Source organism: Dendroctonus ponderosae, unplaced genomic scaffold, assembly GCF_020466585.1.
Source record: "Dendroctonus ponderosae isolate FM_Combo_2020 unplaced genomic scaffold, Dpon_F_20191213v2 Dpon_F_20191213_6, whole genome shotgun sequence".
In the NCBI taxonomy this organism is placed as follows: Eukaryota; Metazoa; Arthropoda; class Insecta; order Coleoptera; family Curculionidae; genus Dendroctonus; species Dendroctonus ponderosae.
This window is the reverse complement of record NW_026018814.1, coordinates 9141649-9167387: the sequence shown is the minus strand read 5'-3', so window position 1 is coordinate 9167387 and position 25739 is coordinate 9141649. Positions and strand designations below refer to the sequence as shown.

The 25739-nt window shown below is 32.7% G+C and overlaps 4 protein-coding genes across 6 annotated transcripts; 2 read left to right on the top strand and 2 right to left on the bottom strand.

Moving 5' to 3' along the window:
• Positions 1-150: 150 nt before the first annotated feature.
• LOC109545024 (ATPase family AAA domain-containing protein 2) lies at positions 151-9369 on the bottom strand. The gene is made up of 12 exons (XM_019915503.2): positions 9063-9369; positions 5323-5474; positions 4993-5262; positions 4752-4931; positions 4520-4695; positions 2349-2496; positions 2110-2292; positions 1867-2029; positions 840-1028; positions 547-783; positions 336-484; positions 151-281 (listed from the first exon to the last, which is right to left on the bottom strand). The coding sequence occupies exons 1-12, from the start codon at positions 9274-9276 to the stop codon at positions 225-227; spliced, it is 2118 nt and encodes a 705-aa protein (XP_019771062.1). The 5' UTR covers positions 9277-9369; the 3' UTR covers positions 151-224.
• Positions 9370-9435: 66 nt separating this feature from the next.
• Positions 9436-12414, top strand: LOC109545025 (NPC intracellular cholesterol transporter 2). 2 transcript variants are annotated; one of them, XM_048667582.1, is made up of 5 exons: positions 9436-9552; positions 9657-9995; positions 10110-10217; positions 11947-12149; positions 12219-12414. In XM_048667582.1, the coding sequence occupies exons 2-5, from the start codon at positions 9920-9922 to the stop codon at positions 12312-12314; spliced, it is 483 nt and encodes a 160-aa protein (XP_048523539.1). In that variant the 5' UTR covers positions 9436-9552; positions 9657-9919; the 3' UTR covers positions 12315-12414. The 2 variants fall into 2 exon arrangements, with proteins under 2 accessions (XP_048523539.1, XP_019771064.2); XM_019915505.2 differs by having other exon boundaries at positions 9472-9552; positions 9665-9995.
• Positions 12415-13560: 1146 nt separating this feature from the next.
• On the top strand, positions 13561-20113 carry LOC109544995 (NPC intracellular cholesterol transporter 2). Its single transcript, XM_019915458.2, has 4 exons — positions 13561-13843; positions 17867-17974; positions 18119-18318; positions 19584-20113. Exons 1-4 carry the CDS (start codon positions 13768-13770, stop codon positions 19671-19673), a joined length of 474 nt encoding a protein of 157 aa, XP_019771017.1. The 5' UTR covers positions 13561-13767; the 3' UTR covers positions 19674-20113.
• Positions 20106-25248, bottom strand: LOC109544994 (serine/threonine-protein kinase TBK1). Of its 2 annotated transcripts, none has more exons than XM_019915455.2 (5): positions 24892-25248; positions 22926-23161; positions 22561-22865; positions 21576-22501; positions 20106-21467 (listed from the first exon to the last, which is right to left on the bottom strand). In XM_019915455.2, the coding sequence occupies exons 1-5, from the start codon at positions 25080-25082 to the stop codon at positions 20933-20935; spliced, it is 2193 nt and encodes a 730-aa protein (XP_019771014.2). In that variant the 5' UTR covers positions 25083-25248; the 3' UTR covers positions 20106-20932. The 2 variants fall into 2 exon arrangements, with proteins under 2 accessions (XP_019771014.2, XP_019771016.2); XM_019915457.2 differs by having other exon boundaries at positions 22926-24790; positions 24892-24964.
• Between the last annotated feature and the right edge of the window lie 491 nt (positions 25249-25739).

Here is a 25739-nt window from a genome sequence, read left to right as displayed (position 1 = left end):
GAATTATGCCCGGTTACATTACCACAGATATATTTCATATTGGTGTGCCTGTAGGTTACATGGTAGGTTTTTCTGTTCGTATTCAAATTAAGATGAGCATTTGCAACCCCTCTTGCGTCCAGACTTACACGATAAATGAAAGACTTTACATGTACCTATAGATGATATATTGCACATAATATTACAAACATTCACTTCTAGCTCGATTGACTCGACCTTGTAATCTAGATCAAGTCAATGCTGTTGGAATGCTCAATGTTTCTTAGGATATCTTCCAGATTCTAAAACACCAAAGTCTAGAGTAGAAACTGATAAAACTTGCAAACACCCAGTACCTTTACTAAGGATTCAAACGAATTCCAGTGGATGTTAATGCAGGCCGAAATTACATCATAGAGCAACTCCAACTGAGTAACGTACATCTTGTTGGAGGTCACCATAGAAGCATGTTTCCACAAAGTGTAGATGTGCTGCATCGGTGGATCTTAAAGTAAAATATTAGGCAGAATCAGTGCCAGTCAAACCGTCGGTTCTAGGGAGTTATACCGTCCATATTATTTGCCACATATTCATTATCGTCTTTGGCTCCACAGTTTAGTCGCTTATTAGACAAGAAGGTCTTCAAAGTGGTATCAACCATCACTCCTTGGTCGGAACCCCGTTGGTTAAGCAAATTGGATAAAACTGTGCTGAAATATGGGGTACTACTGTAGCTAGCTACTGTGTCGTCAATGCTTCTCATGCTTCCAGACCTTTTCAAATCAATTACGCCGCTTTTTTTTTCTAAAAGTTGACAAAATAGCTTTAGTATCTTATCATGATGGGCAAATAATACTTACGCTTTATCTCTTTATGTATATCGTAAAAACTGCTCACACTATTCGATCTCACCAGGTTCGTTTGGATCTCCTTTCTACGCTGTCGCTTCTTAACAGGTGAAAAACTCGACCGAGAAGAACTTCTTTTACGTTTACCTTTGTTGATTATATGTCCCAGTGCTTTTATCGCTTTTCTATTCTTGCTCGACTCTAAAATATAAAAATCCGTTAATCTGAGTTGTCGATTTTTCCATTCTTCATAATTTTTGTTTTTTACAACTTTTCCAAAGAACTGCCAATGATAATTGAAGCAAAAGTCTTTTTTCACCCAGCCTACCAAATAGTGAGAACCGGAGAAAAAATATTTAATCTGTAACTAAATTTTGCTTGATAAATCTAAATAACTAAGCCGTATCGGACATTAATTTTCATTATAGAATCTCTGAAATGAAGGCCTAAATCAAAATTGCACAAGAGCAGTTTTTTCTTAAAATTGACCGGAACATTTGAAATTATTTTGATTATTTTTAAATATTTAGTGGCTTTACAGCTAAGAGCAAAACAGCGGGGAACACCCTCATTTAACGTGCCACTAATGTTGTACGAAAAAAAACTATTCAATCATATGTCACAAAATTTAATGCAAATCAAATGAATGGTTTGAAAATTTTCATAAAAAACGATTTTTTTTCAAAATTTGACACTGTATCTCTGTTAGAAAACATCAGCTAATAAAGTTTTAAATGAACGTCTGGTGTTCTTTTACCCATTAAAATTTATGATGTTTAGCCTTGACCATCCGGTATATTTGAGTAACTTCAGACTTGATTGCTTGAGAAAAGCGCTACTTTCATATTAAATTGTTAGACATTTCAACAATCCTGTATCAGCCTTAAAAAATAAAAAAAATGGAATTGCATAATTTCCTTAAACTGCAGATTACTAGTACTCAAGAGTCGTTATAACTCGACGTATGGTCAGTTAACAAAAAATAACAAGTTGCAAAATAAAAATTGCAGACAAGCAACGAAAACCCTCTATTTCTTACTTTTAGTTTCCTTGATTGCTGTTCTAGAGTTTTCTAGCACTGTGACCAAACTGACGATATTACGGTCAAAAAACAGCGGTTTTAAGAAAGCCATTCGTTCATCATCTGTTGGATCCTCGATTTTCAGAAGAATGCTGCTATTGTTGTAGAAGAAATTTTGCAGCTGCAAGGAAAAATATTCACTCACTGTCTTTAACTAACGATGGCCATTAGACCACAGCTAATAGTAAATTGTCGTCTTGCCATAAAGGGGACGTCTTTTCGACAGGTCGCTACAACCAGTATAGGAAGACCAGCATGAATGTCCTCCAATGCGGAGACTATGCTCAACTGGTCGCATTCGTCGATAATGCTCCACCAATCGTCAACTCTGGATAGGAGTATCACGGAAGGATGGTGGACTTGAGCGTTGATCATATTAGTTTTCTAAAAGTACAGCCAGTTGGAAGTAGCTAAACCAAGACGAATCAAAGTACCTGTACCTTTGAGACATATGTTACATCAAAGATGAACGAAGGAAGATATTCTAGTTGTTGCAACAGGGCGGGAATTATGTGATTATCCACACCTTGCATGCTGTTGCCGATAAGCAACACTCGGCCAGCATATCGTTCTTCTCCAGTGATATATCTGAAATCCAAATGAATGTTAAATCAGATGTAGTTTGATAGAAATCTTGAAACTGTTTGGAGTTGAAATGGATTGGAATGGAAGCAACTAATGCAGAAGAGGAATTTGTATTCCGAAGTTCCCAGAAAGTTTCTGGACATTTGATCATTTCATTATAGTCCTTAATACAAGTCGGTTTATGCTTGGAATCATTTTGCAGCTTTTCAGTTTCTCAGAAAACATCAATTTGGAGCATAAATAACAAATACAAACAACAGATACAAAGTGTGTAGATATTTTGTTAACATTATTTGTACGGCGAGGTTTGAACTTAATCATGTCCAAAAGATGGCCGAAATTGTTTTTTATTTGAATTTTAGTTGCTTTGAATGCAAATATTATAAATACTGAATAAAGTTAGGTAATTGACAAACAATTTTAAAATAGTCCTTAGCACGATTTAAAAATGTTCTCTTCGTTCTTTCGATCGTTCACTTGATATGTATTTTAATCAAAATTAATTGTGTTGACATCTATTCACTTGATTCTGAAATTTTCCAAAATATGCATTTGTAATAATTGAAAAGCCACGTAATTGCCAAAGCGACATAACGGTTTTACTAAAAAAATTGCTTTTTTCTCTTTTGCACCAGCAGTAGCTCTAAATTTCGAGATATTAACTAATTAAAATATTGGAGTTTAAATTTTGTCTAGACAATTCGAAAATGAGGATGTCTTTAGAGTTAACAGTAATTTTTTGTATAATTTAAGTCGTTATTGAATGAAACTAGTTTGATATTGAGTGCATATATTTCAAAGAAGAATTGAATTTGAAGAATTTATGTCTTCAAAGACTCTAACATTATATTGAAGAGTACAAAATACTTGTATTCATTCAAACTTTTGAAACAAAACTAACTTTAACTGCAAGTGGGCAATTACTTAAATGTAAATTTTCCCAATTTTTAGATTGTGCGGAAACCATCACCATGGTCAGCCTGAAGCACGTATTTTAAGTCTCTAGATTTTTGTGCCAGAGGATACTTGAAACATTTAGTTAAGATGCACGAGACGAGTTATTAATAAAATCTGAAAATGTTGTCGATATATTTTGAATAAACCATGTATTTTTCAAAATTAAAAAATTGTATAATGAATATGTGATTAAATGTATTAAAGCTGCCGGCCGTCAATTTGAAGAATTTTCGTCAAGAGCTGATCAGTTTTTTTTTATTACAGTTGCTCAGTTCATTTATTGCTGTGTTTTTGAGAGTGTTATTGTTCATCAAGTTGCTTTCATCTTCTATTATTTCATCCATAAATAAGCAGTTTTTTCATAAAGACATTGCACCGAATACTTTGATTGTAAATATCTCAAAAAGCATTGATTTGAGACGGAAAATAGTGGAAAACAGATATTCGGGTGTAAGCTTTCAATTGGCAGTATCAAAAAATAGTTTAAGCGATTAAAGCGCATCATTTGCTGAATATCGTGAGTTTAAAGCCAAAACTTGCCAAAACTGACCAAGTCTAAAATATAAATTGCTGTTAGATTCACTTATAAATCGAGCCGAAAATTATATGAGGATCCTTTTGGAAACTCTGTCATTAAAAAAATATTTTAGTACACCTGTTTGTGTGGCCTTGGGGGCCTTCGCCAGTGTTCGAAGACAAACATATAATTTTGCTAAATTATTTGGTCAACCAAACACAAATGCTGAATTTTGGACTTGGTCACTTTAGATTTAAGCTAGAAGCTTTAAGAAGAGAGTTCTTAATCAAATTTATCACCCTCGAAAACCCCTGAATCTCAAATTTTAGTAAAAATTTAATGAACTCAATAAGAAGTTACTTTTACTGCAAATTTTTCTCCATTATTCACGGGACACCCTTTGCACATTATTTTATGGAAGCTCTCAACGTTTTATAAGTTGGTGACTTGTAACTGCAATTCTTCGCTTCTGAGACTTCCACTTTATAATAAACATTCAAACCATCGACTACTTTACAATAAAAAATTGCAAAGTATGAACTTTTACTATACTTATAGTTCTCTTGTAGAAAATGGGGCCAAAAGGTCTGAATCGATCGCATCACTTTCCTCAATTGTCCCTCAAGCAACGGTTCAATTATCGACGTCAGTTTTCGCATTTTTAGGCCATTTTTTTGCGTTGAAGGCACCATGCACAATCTGGCGTTTCGAAAGTCGCACTCGTCTACCTAAATCCCCATCCCAACGGATCGCTTCTTTGGTACTTGTAGGCGTTTGAAAATACCTTCAATTTATCTGGATCAATTTTCACTCCCTGCAAGCAAGGATACGCCCGTTTCATGCACCTGACTATGGCTTCGGAACATAAAGCTTGCAGATCAGCGCCACTGAATCCAGAAGTAGCTTCAACCAAAGCGGTCAAAAGTCGCGAACTTGGTCGGTGTTTCCAAGTTTTCGTATGGACCTAGTAAATGTATAAAGCCTAGTTTTGAATGTTATTTCCTGGACGGTCACTGTTTGAATACCTCTAGAATCTGTCGTCTTGCTTCCACTCCTGGCAGAGGAAAATACAGCTCCTTATCAAACCTTCCCGGGCGTCTGAGCGCTGGATCTACCGCGTCTATGCGATTGGTAGCCCCAATAACTATAAGTCCAGGTTTGTTGTCCAGACCGTCCATCAGAGCTAGCAAAGTGGCTACGACGCTGGAGTGAACTTGATCTGTTTGCTTGTCTCTCACTGGAGCCAGGCCATCCAATTCATCGAAAAATATTATGGCCGGCTTGCATTTTGTTGCCTGTTCATGAAGCGGGCAGAATATAGGAGAATTGTTTGTGGAAACTTTCCTTTATGATACCTTTTCGAAAAGATCACGCAGGTTTTTTTCAGAACCTCCAACCCATTTGTCCAACACATCTGCACCTTTCCTCGGAAAAAATGCAACTTTTCCGATACCCTCTTTGGTAATTTCGGTTGCTAGTGCTGCTGCAACTAACGTTTTTCCTGTTCCTGGAATCAGATAGTTTGAATCGTTAAGGTGCAAAAGCGAGCAACGATATTTTAAGTCTTCAATTGAGTTTTTAAAAAATTTATATGTTTTTAACATGAAGGGTTCGGTCAAAACATTTATGCGTAGACCCATAAAACTTCATGCGATTAATCAAGACCACAATGTCTCTGTAAAAAAATAATTGTTTTACTATAAAATTTGTTTTTTATAGAGATTTTAAAATGGAGCACTTAAAAGTTCACTGACGCAGTTAAGCAAGTCAAAAAGTTTTAAATTGTTCTTGGCCTTTAAAGGTTGACACTACAAAAAAGTGTTTTATTTTTTTATGTTGTACTTTTTAGTAGTTAGTTAAATTTGAATTGTGTGAGTTGAGCTTTTGTTTAAAGCTGTCGAGTTTGTTGGTTTATGAACTTTACGAGGCACATTTAGTTTGTCAAATCGTAACAGGTGAAATTTTTGTTTAGGAGAAATAATTTACAATAAATTTCCAATTGACGTAAATTAATTAATTATAAAGAAGTCGAAGCCGAAGAAACTTTTTTTGCAGACTTTTCTCATTTTTTTTCAATTTAAGAAAGATCATTTAAAACACAAACATCGGCTCAAAGGCAAATAGTTCAAAAGTTTCCTATATTCTGAAATATTGATAGATTTTGGACTAATCTTTTCGAAAAAGGTTAAGCCTTTTCTCGTCTAGTCATTTCAGACTTTATAAGAGAACCTAATTTCATTTAATTATGACCTTTTATTTATGGTTTCTTTAATAACCGTGCATGAACAGCAAATTGGTGGAAAGGTCTGGGTTTATTTAAAGCGTTAGTATATTTTATCTGAACAGCAAACTGTATGTATATGTTTGACCTTTGAATTTTCGATATTTAGTCATGCTTTTAGTATTTTATTATATTTTATAATAAAGTTTCACTGCAATGAATGGAAACTTAATAATGCTCCTAACCAAACTATAATGTTAAATTTTCCAATTGAGTCCCCACAAATTTAATCTTTCCAGTGTGCAGTTTCCAATCAATTTAATTCCAACAGCATAAACAAGTAGACTTCTTTGAAATCAAGTACTTACTGGACTTTTCGTTTTTAAGAAATCGTCAAATCATTGCCTTTAGAGTTTATTTTAGTCATTAGCAACGTCTTTGAGCCGAATAAATAAATTGATCGCAAAACGAATAAATAATGCTGGATGCATTTGCTGGAAATGCAGGTTTTCTAATTAATCTGCAAGTTTTCAGCTGGCTTCCGCCAATTTAAGTGGTCCGAAGGGTAATTTTTTGGTGTACTTTCTCTCCAACACAAAAAACCAAATGCTTTCACTGCCCAATTTTTTGCTCATTTTTCCACTCAACCTGAGAGTTAATTGAGTACCTGAGTTGTTAAATTAAGGAAAAAAGCACTGAACGTTACAATTTAAACCACATAATATGAGTTTTAAATTTTCACAAGTACGTCGATTTTGATTAAATTAATTTTTTCAATGTCAGATAGGTAACACTAGTCCTGATTTCTTAAAAGGAACGTTTTGCAAAAAACGACCAATTTTCCTTTGCAAGTCTTTTGAAATGATAGTATCACTCTCACTATCTTTCATATAATTTATTTTCAAAACTTCCAAAATAGTACGCTTTAATCCGAAAGAAAATTATATGTACATGGTCATAAACACAACTTTATGTTGTTTTTCTGTGAGTGTAAATGTGAAAACAATTTGCAAATAATTAACATTAATAAGGTAGATGAAATATGGAAATTACGCTTTTAAAAATATCGCGGATTTGCATTTTAGAGTTGATTGAAGCTTAAAATTGATTACAATTTACAAAGTTCTAACACACTTTGCATTTTGGTTTAAAATATTACTATGGGTTATTTTATGCGTAAAATAGCGCCAAGAATACAGGATTGTTTTATTTTGCACATTTTTTCATAGAAGATTTGGCAAAACAGTTCATCAGAACTTTTTGTTTGTAGTTTGGTCTGGAAAATATGAAAACCCACCAAATATGATACATATTTCCTGCATCTTTCTATGGCTTTAATGCTTTGCCAAAACAATAAAAGTAAGCAAAATATATTTAAAGACTTTTTAGTAAAATAAAATGACAATTCGAAACGCACTTTTAAATTTATTTGGATTTAATTTTGAACTCATGAATTGGAATAAAGATTAATTTAGTGCTGCAATAACGAACGATCCAAGGCACTAAAAAATAACAATTTTTTTGCAAGAACTTGCGATTGTGCAGACAAAAGAGAATCATTCATTTACACTGATATTTCTCACATTTTGCCGGAATCGTAGTTCGAATCTACTACACAAGCAACACGCAATCAACTATAATTCCGGCATGTATAAATAGCTCTGCTACAGAGTCAAAGGTTCAATAGTAATTACTGGAAATATACACCTCGTTTTCAAATTTCACAAAGATGTACTCAGCTGGTGTTCTTCGAAGATTGTATTAAGGAGACAAATATTTAAAACCATATTATTCTGGTTGGATTATACAGGCGATGTATGTTTGTCTTATATGTTTTACTTATTGTTTACTTGCAATTGCAATCATGCATCAGCTGAAGTCTTAAAACGACTGTTTAATGTGATTAACAATTAAAACATAGTAGCAGATTAAAATTTCAGCACTTAAATAAAAATCAATGTGGGTTTCAAACTCGCATTATACATAATAAGTCCTGCCACCTTTGTTGGCTCAAAAGAATAAGGTCTGACCTAATTTTTATTTAAAAAAAATGACTGCTACTGATGGATAAATTTCTTCAACAAATTAAGCATTTTACAAAATGGAAAGTGTATTAAGATGGCTTTTAATCAATTCTCATAAAGCTTCCCATCCATAAGCTATGAAAAAGTGGCAAGTTCTCAGTATCTCGGTATAAAAACCAGCATAATTTTTTTTTGGTAGATGGAATCAGTTAATTTTTTGATTGTGCTAGACAGCAACATCGTCCTGGTAATTTCGTGCTGTTCGTAAATTCATCTAGTCTTCATAGTTTTTGAGAGAAATGAGCTAAAATGTTACAGTTCCATGTTGATCCAAAACTTATCCAAGAAATAATCAGTATGCATTGCCTATCCTTATTTAATAAGCTCGTGAAGAAAGCGAAACTTTCAAAGAATTACAGTGATTAGAAGCTGTAGTTTTTTAGTTTTAATAGCTTTCTCGCCTGGAATCTTCTAACTAAATTTCAATTATTTAAACTTAATTTGACTCTCATACATTTTAGTAAAAAATGCGTTCGAATTTCTGCCGAAACTACCCAGTAACAAAGTACTAAAAAAAAAAACTCACGAACCAAACTAAAAACAAACAGTTTTCAGATTAAATTCTGCGACAAAAATAGTTTGCTTTCCTTGAGCTCCTTTATTGCTCTTGAAAATTAAAATCAACTTTTCATGGCCCAGATTAAGCGGTTATTCATTGTTTTGCCCAAGAAGCCAAGTCACCTTATCTTAATTACATCGAAGCACAATAAAAGACAATCTCTTCTGGGAAGCGAAATATTTTTGCATGCAATTTTCGTCCAATCATAGCCTTTAGAAACAATTCCCTTACCTGGAGGACCATAAAATAAAACTCCTCGAGGCGCTTTAATGTTGAAGTGGGAAAACACGTTTCCATGAAGCAAAGGAAAAATGATAATTTCCCTTAGCATTTTCAGGTGGTTGTTCAGGCCTCCAATTCTGCAGAAATCGATGGAGGAATCTTTCAGATGTTTGGAGCGTTTCGGTTTTGGCACTGAGGGCAGCCCTTGATTTTGTAGCGACATTTTAATTTGGAAAACACTCCAAATTTATGTGTAAATAAAAATCATTGCGCGAATGAATGCAAACGTTGGATTTGGATTGACACTAAAATATTGTCAAGTTTGTCAGTATGATTTTTCAAAAATCTTGAGGAATTTTTTGGTGAAATGATTCCACTAAAGAAGTTTCAAATGCTGCGTTTATGCGTGAAGTTAAATTGGCAAGTTTGCCGGTTGAATGTGATAAACCAAATTTAATTCACATAAATGAACTGAGTATACACGGATACACCTTGACGAGTAAGAATTTTTCTAAGTCGAGATTATGAGCTATAAGGATCACATTACATTAACATGAAAACAAAGCGATTATCTGAATACAAATAAAAACTTTTCAAGGGTAGATTTTCAGGTGGAACTGAACTAATAGGAAGTGGAAGTAAAACATCATCTACCATGCGAATGCAAATGGTATTGTGCACCATCAGCGCATACTAATTAAGCTAATTTCATACAATCCTTATCCGTATTCATCAATTAGGGATAGATATATAAAAACGATCGGATTCAGCAGTAGTTAGTTGTTCACTCGGGCAAAAAGTAGTTTGAGTTTAGGCCGAAACACTTATTGGCTTGACTAGAAATTGCTTTTTCGAAATTTTCTAAGATGCAAATCACGTTTTTCGTTTTCGTTACTTTAACTACCGTGTGCTACGCCACTAAAGTTCTACAATGCCCTGGCGGTAAGTACACTTCTATTTCCATATGGTATTTTCATATTGTCGTTCCTGAATATCTAATAAAAACTGTTTTAATTGCCGCTATGTGTCTTCAATAAATTACTCCGAATTTCTTAGGTAACATTGCAAATCTACAGAACAATGTCCAAATTGGAGAATGTGATAGTCCTCCTTGTAAGCTTAAGAAAAACTCCCACGTGCCGCTCACAGTAAAGTTTGTAGCAGGTAAGTAATTTTAATATAAGCTTCAACATTAGTTTTATTGATCTAAACGTGATCTATTAATATCTTAAAACTCTTACAAAATAGAATACATTTAATAATATCCACATGCTAGTGTATGTTGAATTCGCGGCCTTAGAGGGCTTGGAAGTGGATTTAAACTCCTCCTTTTCTACAAAATATGCCCAGAGTTTTCAGCCTTTAAACAATAATTTATCAAAACTAGAAACAGAGAAAAATTTAAATAGTAAAATGGTAAATAATAATATGTGTAACACAACAAAATAGTCAACCATTAAACAACTATATATTGTTTAGTTCAATGCAACACATATGTTTGTTTGATTAGAGAATGTCGCAATAAAACGTGGTAAAAATACAGTAGAAAATATTATTTTACTGATTAATGGCTGTGGATGTCGTATTTTTGGGCGACAATAAAACATTTTGTACTGGATTCCTTTACTTTGACCTTTTGTTTGCATTATATGCCACTTAATTAGGTACATTGATTTTTCAATCAATTTAATCTATACAGTTTTTATTAATCTCATTTTTTTAATTACAACGATTCCAGACGTATAAAATCGTATCCACTCCTATAAAATCGAAAGAAGTCCTGTTGTATTACATTTAAAAAAATTATTGGTGTGTTTTAGTTAGTTAGTATTTTGGAAAAGTTAACAAACACGTAAAGTAATTTGATACAAACGAATCATTCCGGACAACTTGCAGATAATTATTAATATTTTATGCAGATCGTACTGCAGTTTAAATTTCGATTTTGTTCAAATTATTTATTTTTACATTATTTACATATTTTAATTAATTTCATCAAAATTTCTTCGCGCATTTTGAACAAGTTAATACGCATTTTACATGTACGATATTTCAACTTTGGTCTTTAAAATGACAATCCAAAGAAATCTAGTTGGGAAAATCTGGAGAACTTGCTGACCTGTTGAAACTGTTAACTGTTACCCCATTGAGAAAACTCATCTCTTGGCAGAACTGTCTTCTCGATTGATCTACAAATAATTTGTTTGAAGAAAAAAAGAAAAACTGATTTAAAGATGAAGAAAACAATGATAGGAGAAAGCGAATTTCCGGTAGCATACTTTTGCAGCACTAGTGCTCTCATACAATTTTTTTGGCTTATTTTAAACAATTCCAGGTACATTTTCAAAATATTTTTCCCGTCTAATTAAATGAAAATAGACCTGAGTTAACGTTTGCACAACTTACATTCAACTGTATAAATAACAAGTTTTCTCATACATAAATCCAGTGAATTTTATATGCACGTCGCTGCATTTCAATTCACTTTGGATATATTTTCTAAAATATTGTAAAACAAAAAGAGGATATTTTAATTAAATTGTACAAACCGCTGGAAACAATCGAATAAAGTTTAGCGAACAGGGAGAGTTTAAAACATGTTTTTCTATAAATCGGTTTTTTTATTATCGTGGAATTTTGGTGGAATGGTTTTTTTAGTTCACAGGAACTTCTTAATTAATATTTAATGCAAAAAAATCCTCAAAAATGGTTTGACGAAAACACAACCGTTTATCTTCCAACTGCAAATATCATATAAATCTTCAACCTGCAATTGTTTTGTTTCCCAAATGTTTAACACCCGGTAGACCGAAAATCAAGCATTGAAGAAATATCAATATTAAAAAAATGACGGAAAAGTCTAGAAGAACCTGAATTTGCTTGATTATTTTAGAAGACGAATACAAGGACTTAAAATTGGTGGTAACTGCTGATGTAGCTGGGGTGGTTCTTCCTTTCGTGGGAGTAGATGGTAGCAGCCCGTGTGAATACATCTTCGAAGAAGACGAAACGACAAAAGTCAATAATTGTCGCATTGAGAAAGGGAAAACGTACGTGTATAAGAACCCGATTGAAATTTTGCAGATTTATCCAAGGGTAAGTTACTCTTCGTTCATTATGGGCGTATTCAGATTATTTTTGAAATATGTTTTCTCTGGATTTTAGATAAAAACTATTGTCCACTGGTCAATCATAGACGCTTCTTCGACCAATCGAAAAATAGTAACTTGCTTTGAGGTGCCAGCCGCTATAACTAATTGATGGAATTTTTGTGAATGTCGATTTAGAAGGAGGAGTTTTGTGTCTTAGGTATTACGAAATATTAACTGTGATCGTTTTTAATAAACTATTTTGCTGTAAATGAGTATTTTCGAACGGGTTTGATAAATTTTTGTCCATGCCAAAAAATGGCCCAGCTAGGTGTTTTACGTATTAATACCTCTCAATGACTTTATATTAAATTCATGTGCAAACACCATTTCCCATAATATCAAAGCGGATTTTTTTTACAAAACCATCAAAGTGCCGTCTTGAGATGGCGTTTATGTAACTTTTAGGGTTGATTCACTCTGAAAACGGTTGAAACCTGCAGCACTATCTTATTACGGTGTTTAAGTTTTACTCGCCCCGTGGTAAACTAGAAAGTTGCGCAAAATTCCGGCAAATTACCGATACTTTTCAGTTACTCAATAACACTGTTGGCGCTGGACTAAATGCAGCGAAATCGCCACTTTACTCCCGGCGCTATTTTTGCCAGGGAAGGGGAAAGCGGGGTGTAGCGCGGGTGTTCAAAGTAGCGCATAGAACACGATCGTATGGTCCAGATKAAAWACTWATTTARYGGTAGAGGGAAAAGGTAGATTATTTTACCTTGGCTTTTTGGTAATAAGAGGTATTTTTTTGAGRTTTCTTACGTTTTTGGAAGCTMATCACTTTTGATATTAAATAAAGATGTGGAGCATTCGTAAWCAAATCTCATTATGTTTTACGCAATGRGGCATTTATACTATTTTTGAAGAAAGTGCAATTGGATCCTAAAGGCTTAGTTTATTTMAAAAAAWTGCCTCGTTTGAAGGAAGCTCTTACTACCACTGCATTTGAATGAAACTACTTAATTTGATTCCATTTCCATTGATTGAATCCTAAAAGGTGCTTCTYACCTTTGAAATTTTTAWACGACACTAACAGCAAAACACTAACGACAAAAATATTTTCTTTAGTACCGATTGAAACGGCTGAATAATGAAAGTCGAGGGATCTTCATCAGTTAGCAGACAATGGGARGAGTTGAAGTTCTCTTAAGGTTAAGGACCCCCTCACTTAAAWCTACTCAAAGAACTTAATCAACATATTTTTAGCACTTTATTTSCAACMATGATGAGCTTAATACAAATAATGCGAAGGTCGTGAGAACCCGGTTCAAATCGAATTCATTTAGCTGWGCTTTTACAATAAAARAGCAAAATTGGATAAAATCATTCGACTGATTAACATGGCAAATTATCGGAYGTATACGTAAGTGCATTTGAAAATTAGCGGTGGGTACCAGAAGCGCTTCATAAAACACGTTGAAAGTACCCATAACTGTTACACGTACAGGTTTCAGGTGAAGAGCGGGTACCGTGGAAAAGTAGACTACGGTCCGTTGGCCAGTACGGAACTAGTTTGATTATTGAATTCGAAAGTGTTGGTTTGTTTTCTTCCAGTCAAAATTATGAAGTGCTTATTGTTGGTGGTCTTCGGATTAGCGGCTCTTTGCTCCGCTACTCAAGTCAATCAGTGCCCAAATGGTAAGTTTTGGTTATTATTTCTATAGATTTTTATCAATTAGTCCATTTTCTTTTAAATTAAGGGTAAGCGTATGCTGAAGTCGTAAAATATAGGAAGTGATGTGAAATTGATGGACATTTTTTGCATTGAACGTGCATTTCGCCAGGCAGTTTCACCCAAAAATCTTACTGATGCACATTCAAATATTACACATTTTCATAGCACGCTTACATAGTAATTAATGTCTTCAATTATGGATTACACGAATTTATGTGTAACTGCGTTTCAATTTTCCTTTAACAAATGTAAAACGTTACAAGGAATTATGCGTTGAATGTACCAGGAAGAATATTTGAAATCTATCATTATAACACTTTGGTAATTTCACTTAGTTGTATTTCAACTTCAGTTATTTAAGTGAATTTTCAACTTTTTCAGTGGTATTTAATTAATTTTGATTTGAGTACAAACTCAGTTAAGTAATATTTTACCAAATACAGTTAGCTAAAAAAACTAACTGCAAAGGGACGATCAAATCATTGATTGATTCTACTGTTGTCCTATATGGAAATGTGGTTTAAGTTGTATTTTTCAATTCTGATGAACGAAAAAAATTATCATTCACAATATTCAAATTTGCATAGAAATACAACGTATTGAGCATTCTATTGACAAATATCATGTTCAAATACATTATAAACACTTTTACGTATAACTTATTTTTATCACTTTGTAAATGTTGAAAAATTAAATAACACAAAATTTTCATCTTTTATAAAGGCGGTCTAAATTTTGTACTATATATATATTTTATTTTTTAAATATTTTTTATAGCACTAATTGCGTACAAAAACGCCGTGTTTACATTATTTATTTTTTAGTTTTCCGCAATAAATTGTGTTTATGATTCCAGTTTTAGCAAGACGTTCATAGTCTTAGCACATTATTATAAGCAAAGTAGATTGACTAACAAATAGTTAGTCTTACTACTATTCTCTAATTTACGTTTTTATTCTTCCTCTATTCTCACGTATGTTAAGTTATTAAGTTAGATTAAGTCATCAAAAGATCACAAATACCTACGTAGGGTTCTCTCCAGAAAAATAGTTAAAAATATGCAATTATCTCAAGAACTAATAAGTAATTGATGCAATAAAACGGAAGATTCAAGGTAAAGTAAAGTCCAAATTTTGCAATTAATATTAATTATGTTAATAACTCTAAGATAAAAATCTTGAACGAAAATCAGAGTGTTTTATGAACTTCAAGTGAAGTAAAAGGACTTGAAACGAGTCGGTTAAGGCCGAGTACTTTTGCTAGATTATACATATACCGGATCTTATTTTGTGTGACGCACAAACAATATTTAAAGTGGTAAAAATTAAAACATTGGATCATTCTTAGCAAGTAAGCAAACATTAAAATGATTACTAAACCGACAAATAAAATAATTAATTAATATATTATGTTACTCATATGCTGATTGCTTCAGCATTTAAAAAATATAATTAATTTAGTTTTTAATTGAACATTATAATAAATACTAGTTGAGTGGCAAGTGTACTGATTAAAAACAATTTTTGCGCATAGAAATGAGTCCAATTTTCCAAAACATTGTGCCTTAATTAAATAAACACATACAACTTTGTTTCAATATTTTAACTTTTATTAAATTAATTAAGTTATGAAGTGCATAATTGGCACGTTTTAAATCAATATTTTTTCTTAATAATAGCGACAGAAATTGATTAACTTAATTAAATTCCATATGCGTTTCATTTCGCAAAATTCGTAGTTTCAATTAGCTAATTGACACACATGGTGCTCCGTAAACCACCCCCAACAAGTATAAAATTGTGAAAAATAGCACTACCGAAAATGAGAGATTTTTCGGAACATTTACACGTCTTTTGAAAATCGCGCAAATCTCACAACACTCGATATTTTTCATCCACCTAATTATTTTCGCAGGTTTACTGGACATCCTGTATATATGTTAATTAACTGCTTCTTAAGTATGTCTCATGAGAAAGCTGAGCTATAAAATATAAACAACTCGTGGTGTACTGGTGGTTTTGCTATGAGCATACATTCAAATTTCAAAGTTATTTTTATGTCATACGCCCACATAAATTAAAAACACACTACTTAGCAATTATAATTTCCAGACACAAAAAAAACATAATTAAGTGCTTAAACATAACTGATAATTAGGAACTTTTTTGTATTTTCAAATAATCATCAATTTCCTAATGATGCCAAGGAGATCATGCGGGTATTATTACGCAAAGACGTGAACTTTTTCCATATGAAAATACGCATTATTAATAATTAACAAACAATGAAAATCGAGGCTTACTTTAATTTTATTATAATTTGTAACATCTTAGTAATTAGCATAGTCGACAACGTCCATAGTCGCTTCAAGGTTTTTTAATTATTAAGTTTTGCCATTACAGTTTTGCAAAGGACAGGCAAAATGTCGACCACAGCACCTAAATTACCTACATAAAAACCACTTTTCGACCCAATTAACAGTCACTATTTTTTGCGAACGTTGTATTTAACTATTTATGTTTCAGCCTACGTTAAATATGGTATATTTTTCCAAGAAATTTGTACCTATTCAAAAGGTACAATGTAATTGAGCTCAGTTCACGTAAATGCAAACTATTTACGTACACGTTAATGATGATTAATAGCGATGACCATTTGGATCGATTTGCGTAGAAAATCCTTATTAATTAATTGCAGATAAAAAATATAAAGCAAAAAGTTCAAGAAATTTTAAAACCTTGTTAATTGAAAACTCACGTTTCAAATAAATCATTTAAATATAAGCTTTTGTAACCAGTACCGGGATTTCCAATTAAGAACACTTAATTCCGCAACAAAGAATTGAAAGATAATTAATTATTTATTATTCAAGAACCCGCAAACCGTAAGCGATCCATTGATCGCAAAAATCCTGCCCTTGACAGTGTTAATGGAAGATGACTTTGTGATTGTTCGTTTGTTATAAATTATTAATTACATGCACATTCAATTCTAACTTTGGGTTCAGCACAAAATCAAAGAAACCGTTTTTTTTGGTTTAATTCTAGAAACCCCATAAAAAATTATATTCTGATCTCGGGATAAAATTAATTTTCCGGCTATAAATATTGTCAATTAATAAAACATTACCAACTGTTGGTAGGTCAAGGATACCGCATACAATATAAGTGATCGCCTGATATGTGATTGTGCTTTGTCATCTTTGCAAAGTCCTCCATTTCACTTATTTTATACATAAATAACTAATGTACTTTATGAATTTTTATATTTGCATGCTAATTAAATTAATTAGCAAACATACAAAGTTATCAACCATAAATTAAACACGTTTACGGCCAGTGCAACTAAATGAACTATTTGCAAAGTTTTTCCACGAAATAACACCATACTTTGTTGTTAACAGTATAACTGCATTAATTAGCATTGACTCGTAAAATTTAAGGCAAGGTGGCGCATAATTGGACCACAATTTTTAATTAGAATTTCCATTTATTATTGCACAATCTGTACTAGTTGTGAGATTTTTGTATTTTTTGTAAACAAGTTCAAAAATATTTTAAAATATAAACATTATAAATGCAGTTGGATAATATTTGTTACTGAGATTTTTATTTGTGGTGAGAAACCATACGACCATACGAGCTTTTATTAAAATTTTCAAAAATTTCGATCCTTTCCGAGCTAAATTTAATTAAATTTGAAAACGGTTTTTAGATTTCAAGGTGTAAGTTTGGTAGAAATGATTGTCTCAGCGAAAAAAAGGCTTTAAGACCTGAATAAGCTAGAAAAACATCAAATAAAAACATGTAATTCGAAGTAAAACTAAGTAAAACACTGTAAAATTACTTGATTTAAGGGCAAAATGTGTTAGATAAAACTTGTTATTTTTATAATTAGTTGTTGCCAGATTAAACACGGTTCATGTATAAGTTGAATAATCTACAATCCGAGATTTCATGTGATCAACTAGATTTAATTTTTTTCAGAGCACATTGCCGACTTAGAGAGCAAAGTTTCAATCGGGGCCTGCAACAAACCGCCGTGCAGATTAAGAAAAAACACGAAAGTTCCACTTACGTTTAAATTCCAGCCAGGTTTGTAAAAAAGATAAATTTTTACTGCTACTTTATATAATATATTAAATACTCAACTCGACCGTTGAAGGTTTTGTACCTAATTTTACAACTTTACTAGCAGTGCCAATGTTAAATGTTTTTCAATGAAGCCTTTTGTTTCAGAGTTCAATTTCAAAAATTTGACTCAAGTGGTTAACGCCAATCTTCTGGGTATTCCATTCCCTTTCGTGGGAGTGGATGGGACGACTGCCTGTGATAAAATTTATGAAGAGGACGAGAAAACCAAAAATAACTGCCAGTTTCAAAAGGGCAAAAGTTACGTTTTTAAAAACACCATCGATGTTTTGCAAATTTATCCTAGGGTAAGAACTGTTTTCAGGTATATAATTAATCAAAGCGATCTGGAGTTTCCTTCACTTAACCAGTGCAGCTCAGTTTATTTCGTGTTATTTGAATTGGTTTGTAACAATTTTTGTGAAAGCGGTCAATTTTGAAAATTTGGGGTTTCAATTGATCAATCAAATCAAACCAAATATAATCGTCATGATCTTATAAGACATTTTCAATCATGGGTGAAATACAAAGCTCTAAACTTCGACCGCTTCTTGAACTGCCTATTTTGATCCGAACATTTCAAAGATTACAACATTTTAATAAAACTAATACACATGTTTGTTTCATGAAAGATCTCAAATTGAAATGTTTCCGAAAAGTTATTCTGATAATTTCAAAATTTTTGGAGATATTTAAATTTAAATTATTACTAAATTTCAAATGTCGCATTTAAGCCTAAGGTATTTTAATGGAACTATTTTTGCGATATAAATTGTTTTCATGCTCGCTTTGAGAATTTTTCAAATGTAGGATTACTGATGAAACTTAGTTAATGAAATTCAGTTCAATATTGAATCATTATTGTTCAGTAGTCTTCAAGCGCTTCTTTTAAGATGTCACTTCGAGATCTAAAGTATCTTTAAAGTTCTGCAAGACGAAAATGTTCTTAAAGGAAGGAAGAGTCCCTTCAATTGTTTAGAGCAATCCATATGGCCAACATTTTTTAATCGAAATACGCTCAATAAACAAGTATATACTAAAGACAAATATATATTTGTCTTTGTTCCGAAATTTTTAAAACTGTTTAGAAGTGTCTCAAGCAGGAGCGCCCTTTGCACCAATGGACAACTGAAATTGAGCTCAGAAAATAGACAACCGTTTTTATATCATTTATCTCATAGTTACAAGCCTTTTGAGTTTAGATTTTATTAAGCAAATATGCGCTTTTGCATATAATGCGTAAAACAAATCACACGTAGGTAATCATAACTCGAAAAACATAATAAAAAAGTGTTTTCATATATTTAACATCAAGCATCGAATGGTTTTCTTCGCTTTAGATACATTCCGGTTGCGTTGATAATCGCACTTAAATTACAGCACTTAGATAGCCACAGGTCAATCTTCTGTAATGGGTTTGTAATTATACATTGTGCCTGAGTAGAAAATAATTTTACCTCATGGATAAGTAGATACAATATCTTTGCACCTGCTGATTAATATGAATTTTATGCCGCAGTTCTGTGCAGTATTCGTATAGAAACTATTTCTAATTAATACAATTTTTTTTCAGGTGAAAACCGTTGTTCATTGGTCGCTCACCGATCCTCAAACAGGAAAGAATGCGATTTGTTTTGAAGTTCCAGCTAGGATCACTAATTAGCTTTTTCCCCCATATTTGTATAATAAAAATGCAATACTATACTTTCTGTTAGTGCCTAAAAAAATTGTATACGCAAGACTTTATTTAATTGTTTTACATCTACGAGTGAAAATATGAAAAACAACTACAGGAGAATGTGATGTTGTTTCATGGTCGAATTATCTTTGTGGTAAGATGTGCAATCTGAATTTCAATTGATCACATTATGCAAGAATGTTAAACGAGAAACCAGATTTTAATATTTAAATTTGGTCATTTGTAGTTTGGGTCATGTTAAAACCGACATGAATATTTTTGTTTGAATGGAATTGAATTATTTAAAGCTGATTTATATTGAAATATTTTTTTATTTGTATTATTAGAAACATTTCTGAATTATGCAGGAGTTGTTACCAATATATAAAGCAAATCAATGCAATAAAAGCCAAGTAGTTCTTAAATAAATATATATTATTTTTGACCTACATTATACAATTTTTCTCTAGTCGGGCCAGGAACTTAATAATACTCAATTAAAAACTATAGAAAGATAAAATCACAATTAAACTAATGCAAAAAGAAGGACGGGTGTACACAAATTTCATAATGAACAATGGTTGTTCCATTTTCCATTGGAATTCACAATTAAAGACGACTTTCTTTTGCATTTGAAATAGAGGCCAAACAACCTTTCTTCATAATACAATACGTACAGTTATTTCAACAGATTCTGATAATTAATTGGAAAGCAATTTTCAACTTTTTCCTGATTGAAAACAGAACAGTTTCAAGTTTTTCCCAAAACAAACGGATAATTTGCTTACGTTATTTTGGTTTGAGGACCTTAAACAACACAAACATTATGGTTTAAACACCTCCAATAAGTTGCTTAATTTTACGTCCCTAATTTTCACACAATGTTTTATACAAAACATCTTCCAGCTTCATATTTTACTATCAAAGGAAATATCAAAATATCTAATAATTAGATTACATTCAGGAATTATTTAAGAAAATATGTCTATAAACAATGAAACAATGTCTATGAAAGCAAAGATGCCTTAGTCGATTTGTACAATCACACGATTCTTTCCGAATATACAAATTAACATATAGAAATATGACAATAAAAGAAAAGTAATCTCTTTTGTAAAATAATACTCCGAAGCATCGTCCAGTAATTCCATTTGAAATTGTCGGTATTTCAACGGCTTTTAAAATCATATTGTTCGCTTAGTATTTTCCTTTTAATAGTCAAATTACCGCGAGCTGACATCCGCTCAATCACTGGCAAATTGGTCTTTGAGCTCCAAAGTACAGTCCATCAACACAGACAACAGTTTCGAGTTGGTGGCAATTATTTCTTTGATATCACTATTTTCTTTTCGGTACGCATTGAGACATTTCCTCAACTTCTGATTTTGTAGATTTCGTGTCCCATTGGCGACGCTACTTTTCTTCGATGGCTTATAGTTGTTCTTAATAAAGTCGGAATACTCAGTCATATCAATGGTAATTTTTTCCTCGAAATCTTTGAGCCTTATATTGTATTTGTCTACGTCGGCAGCCAGTATTTCAGTCTTCAAATGTACGTTTTGGGCCATCTTGTACCAATCTCCGAAATTCTCGGATAGTGCCTCGTATTGCGACAAGACTTCGGTGTCGAGAAGTGTCTTTAGGCTACCTATTGTACGGGTGATTTTAATTCTTTCCAAAATGTGAAACTGTTCGTCGTTATATGAGAGCGTTCTGGTAGCTCTATCTCGCACCAAATGTTGCCAAGAGTCTCTTAAATGTTCAACGAATGTTTTGGCTCTGAAACAACAACAAAAAACTTGATTAAGTGCTGTACGTACAAAATTTTTCAAATAATTCTAGAATATTGTGTGCTGATTGGCATAGTTTAAGTATAGAACTACATACCTTGCGGGAGCTAAGGTCTTAAAGGGACACTTCAAGTCTCTGCTCAATGTGTCCCATTGCAGCTTAAGGTTGTTTTCCAACGTATGTTGCTTGTGCAACCCAGAGACGCCCACAACAACAGCAGATGTAAAATCTGCACTAATCTCGTCCAGATCGGAGCTACTGTTGATTTTCAAATTATAGTTACTGATTGACTGGGAGACTTGGAATAATTGAGCATTTTTCTTGAAGATTTCAGTTTTGTCTAATAAATGCTGAGCATCCTGGTTCAGGTCCTTTAGATTAGAGTTGATGTATTTGGTGAAGTTTTCTATGGTGTCACATATTAACTTGCTGTGCAGTGAATATTTCTCGATTTGCCTTTTAGCTTGATGACCGATACTGCACGCAAATTTCGCTTGGCTGGCATCATTTTCCACTGAGATTACCGTGGAAAAGTCGTTAAATGCCGGCAATTCTTGAAAAGGCGGGATGTTGACGTTGTTGTTTTCCTTGCAGAATAAAAATAGAGGGTCGTCCTCTGTTGTTTGCGGAAACCCGCTCGCTTTTACATAGTCTTCAATCAAACTGCTTAATAAATCTACTTTGTAAAGTAGTATCTGATTTTCCGGTATTATATCAGTTTGCTCATAGATGTAGTCTTGGAGCTGACTGTAAGTCTCAGTGTGGTCAATGTAGACTTTTATCAGAATTGATTTGTTAACGTGGAAAATGTTCACTGCATTTCTGTGCAAAACAGCCTCGACTTCCTTGAAAAACCTATCATATGTCCAAATCTTTTCATGATCGGCCTCCAGTAAACCTGCTAGCAGGGGGGTAATTATTTTTTTCAATCCCGCACTCAATTGGCAATTAACCGGGAGTTCCCTTTTCCATTCAATAATTCCGTTTTCTTTGGTTTGAATACCGGATATCACGCCACTTTCCTAGAATATTTTCAACATTTTCAACTGACTTAATACTATGAAATATTGTCAAAGGGTACCTTTTTGGTTGTGATATGATGCATAGTCTCTTTGTTGCGCCTGCCTCCATAAGGTCTGAACGGCAAATTTCCAGTTGCTACATGATACATGGTAACGCCAATGGACCAAAGATCAATTGTAGCTCCGAATGTCTTATTTGCATTTTTTCTCAACACTGCTCTTTCGTACATATCCGGATGCAAGTACTCTTCGGTTCCATAGAGTGATACAAACTGCTGACCATCCCTGAGTTCTCTGGCAGCTCCAAAGTCCGTTAGTTTGTATACAGTGGTGCGATCGTTTTTAATGAATTTCATTATGTTTCCTACACAAATGCAGCAGTAAATAAGAAAGTTCTCTGCCAAATAACGGGGCTTGGTTTTACCTGGTTTTAGGTCCCTGTGAACTAAGTTATTGTCTCTAAGGTGTTTCATTCCGGCATATAAGTGGGCTAATACGAGTAAGAATTCGTTCTCTTCCAATCCGTAAGTGTTCTCTGGGTCGTCGAGGATATTGAACAAACTACCACCAGTACATAGTTCCATAACAATGACTTTGCCTTTGTTTTCCTGCTCTTCTTCAATGGCAAGGAGTTTGACAATATTTTCATGGTTCACTTTTCTGAAATCCCGTTTTAAGTACTACGTGGTTGCCTTAGTACTTTTATTTTGGGAACTACATGAATTTATTTAAAAGAGTGTATAAGATCATGTTTTTTTATGTATAATTTTCATTTACGCTTTGTAAGAAATTACAATTTTCGTATAATTTGTAATCAACATCACAATATCCGCTTTAGTAGCTATACTGGTGTTGAGAAATGCCGTTTAAAGTTATTGCTCTTTTTGAGACTCGCTGTTTACAATATTTTTTAAATTTTTCTTTGATTTCAATTCTGCGTAGATTCAGAAGACTTTCTGCTGTTTCTTACAGACTTTAACATTACAAAAATATTAGAGTTACTTATTATAATACGTCCAGGATTTATTGAGTTTTCAAAGAGTTTTCGAGGAATTCAGCTGTACGGATAGTTTCTTTAGTAGAATTGGAATGAAATTTATATTTTAAATATCCGAAAAATTCTGATATCTGATCATAAACATTGTGTTATAACTGCGCTATAATAAAGGGTCGCCAACTATATCCGGATGAAAAAACACACAAAAAAATATAGTTACTTATTATAATACGCTCAGGATTTATTGATTTTTCAAAGACTTTTCGAGTAATTTAGCTGTACGAATAGTTTCTTTTGTAGAAGTTCAATGAACTTTAATTTTTAAATATCTGAAAAATTCAAATCTTTGATCATAAACATTGTGTTATAACTGCGCTATAATAAAGGGTCGCCAACTATACCAAATCGAAAGTTGATTTTTGGCCCTAAAAATTTGAAAGGCAATCTATACCACAGTTTGTTTCAAAAAAGCTCAAACCGTTCATAGCACCTCAAGAATATACCATTTTAATCACTAGAAGTAAGGAATGCAATGAGCTCCTGACATAAAATGCATAAAAAATGTTAACAGTTTTTGATTTCTGGCCTAAATGAAAACCTCGATGCGAAATTCCCGTTCAAATATCAGGATAATAACAAAAATAATTTACTTCTTTCGGTTTTTTAATCCTAACTTTGACGCAATGTTTTATCCAAAGCAAGCTATGACCTCAGAAATATACATATATTTTATAGACAACCGAAATATGTAGAAATTAAGAGTTATATCAATTTATAACTTTGAAGTGGATTTTTCTTGCCGTAGCGAACAAATAATTTTTGGAATAAAAAAAATTTACTGTTGTAGAGACTGTTTAATTTCGAAATTTGCAATCCAAATGGCTCGATGTTATTCCCGTCTGACAGTCTGACTAGTTATAAATTACGCTTACTTTATAATATATTAATTAAAGCATGTTATCTACAGTCAAATTGATCTCAGAGGAACTATTACTAACCAATTAAGCACTCGAAAGTATCGATAATTAGCATCACATTTAATGCACTTTTAATTATTGCATAAATATTTATTGAGGGAATGACAAATTACCATTTGCTTTCATGTGGAAAACAATTATTATTGGGAATATATAATATATTATTGCAGAATAGTGGACCAATAATGTAAAATAACGAAAGCTTAATGTAAATAGGACACATGGATTAAAACACTACAGTTTCAAATATCGTAGGTGAATCCCGTAGATCAGAAGCAGCTATTTATGCATCAATTTAAAGAAATCAATTAATGCCTGAAACATACGAATATTGCACCTGATATTATTTTCAGCAACTGCTAGTATTACTTTCACTAATCGCCGACAAATTACAAAACTAAGAAGAAAATACACACCTCATGACCTCAAATTCTCTCAGTTGAACCTCCGGAGGACGTAATGTTGATATGTGGTTGAAGGTTTTAACTGCCACGGGCTCCCCATTGACTTTATTCACTCCTTGATGGACTGTAGCAGTGGCCCCTTTACCTAAAATGCTAGTTGTCGCCCAAACATAGTTGGTGGACCCCCTTAAGTAGGATGACATGTTTCTGAAAGCACAGCTATTAGATCTTCTACAATCCGGCTATTGTGCTGAGGTTCAGGATCACAAAATTAATCAAAACCAATTACAAGAAGATGATCAAATAATTAATTTTTACAGAGATTAGCTGTTGTAGGGCTGATAAAAACAATAATATAACCTGTCCAAGTCTACGTATGTGGCTATGACCTCGCAGAGATTTAGATGAGAGTTGGCAACGGTGTTTTACAGTCCAGAAATTTTATATTTATATTTTATTATATAATATTTTATATTTCTATTTAATATTTATAGAAAGATAGGTAAAATAGTAGAAAATTGATTTCAAAGTTACAAATTAATATATTTCCTTTACTTCTAATAAATTATTTTTACTAACAAATAATACTATTAGGTATTTTTACTAACAAATTTTCTTAAATGTCTTTATTCATTAAATGCAGTTTTCAACTTTGTTGACTCTTTGAAGTTTGATTAAACCCTCTACTATGCTGATGCTGCACCGGCAAAAATTGATAGTTGATAACATTTAGCAAAAAGTTGTCGAATTTATCGTTTTGATAGAGATGACTGTTTGATATTATTTAAAAGAAAACAGGCAATTAAAGTAACACCAAAAAAATTACGGAAACTACCCTAAATAGATACAAAATGTGTCCA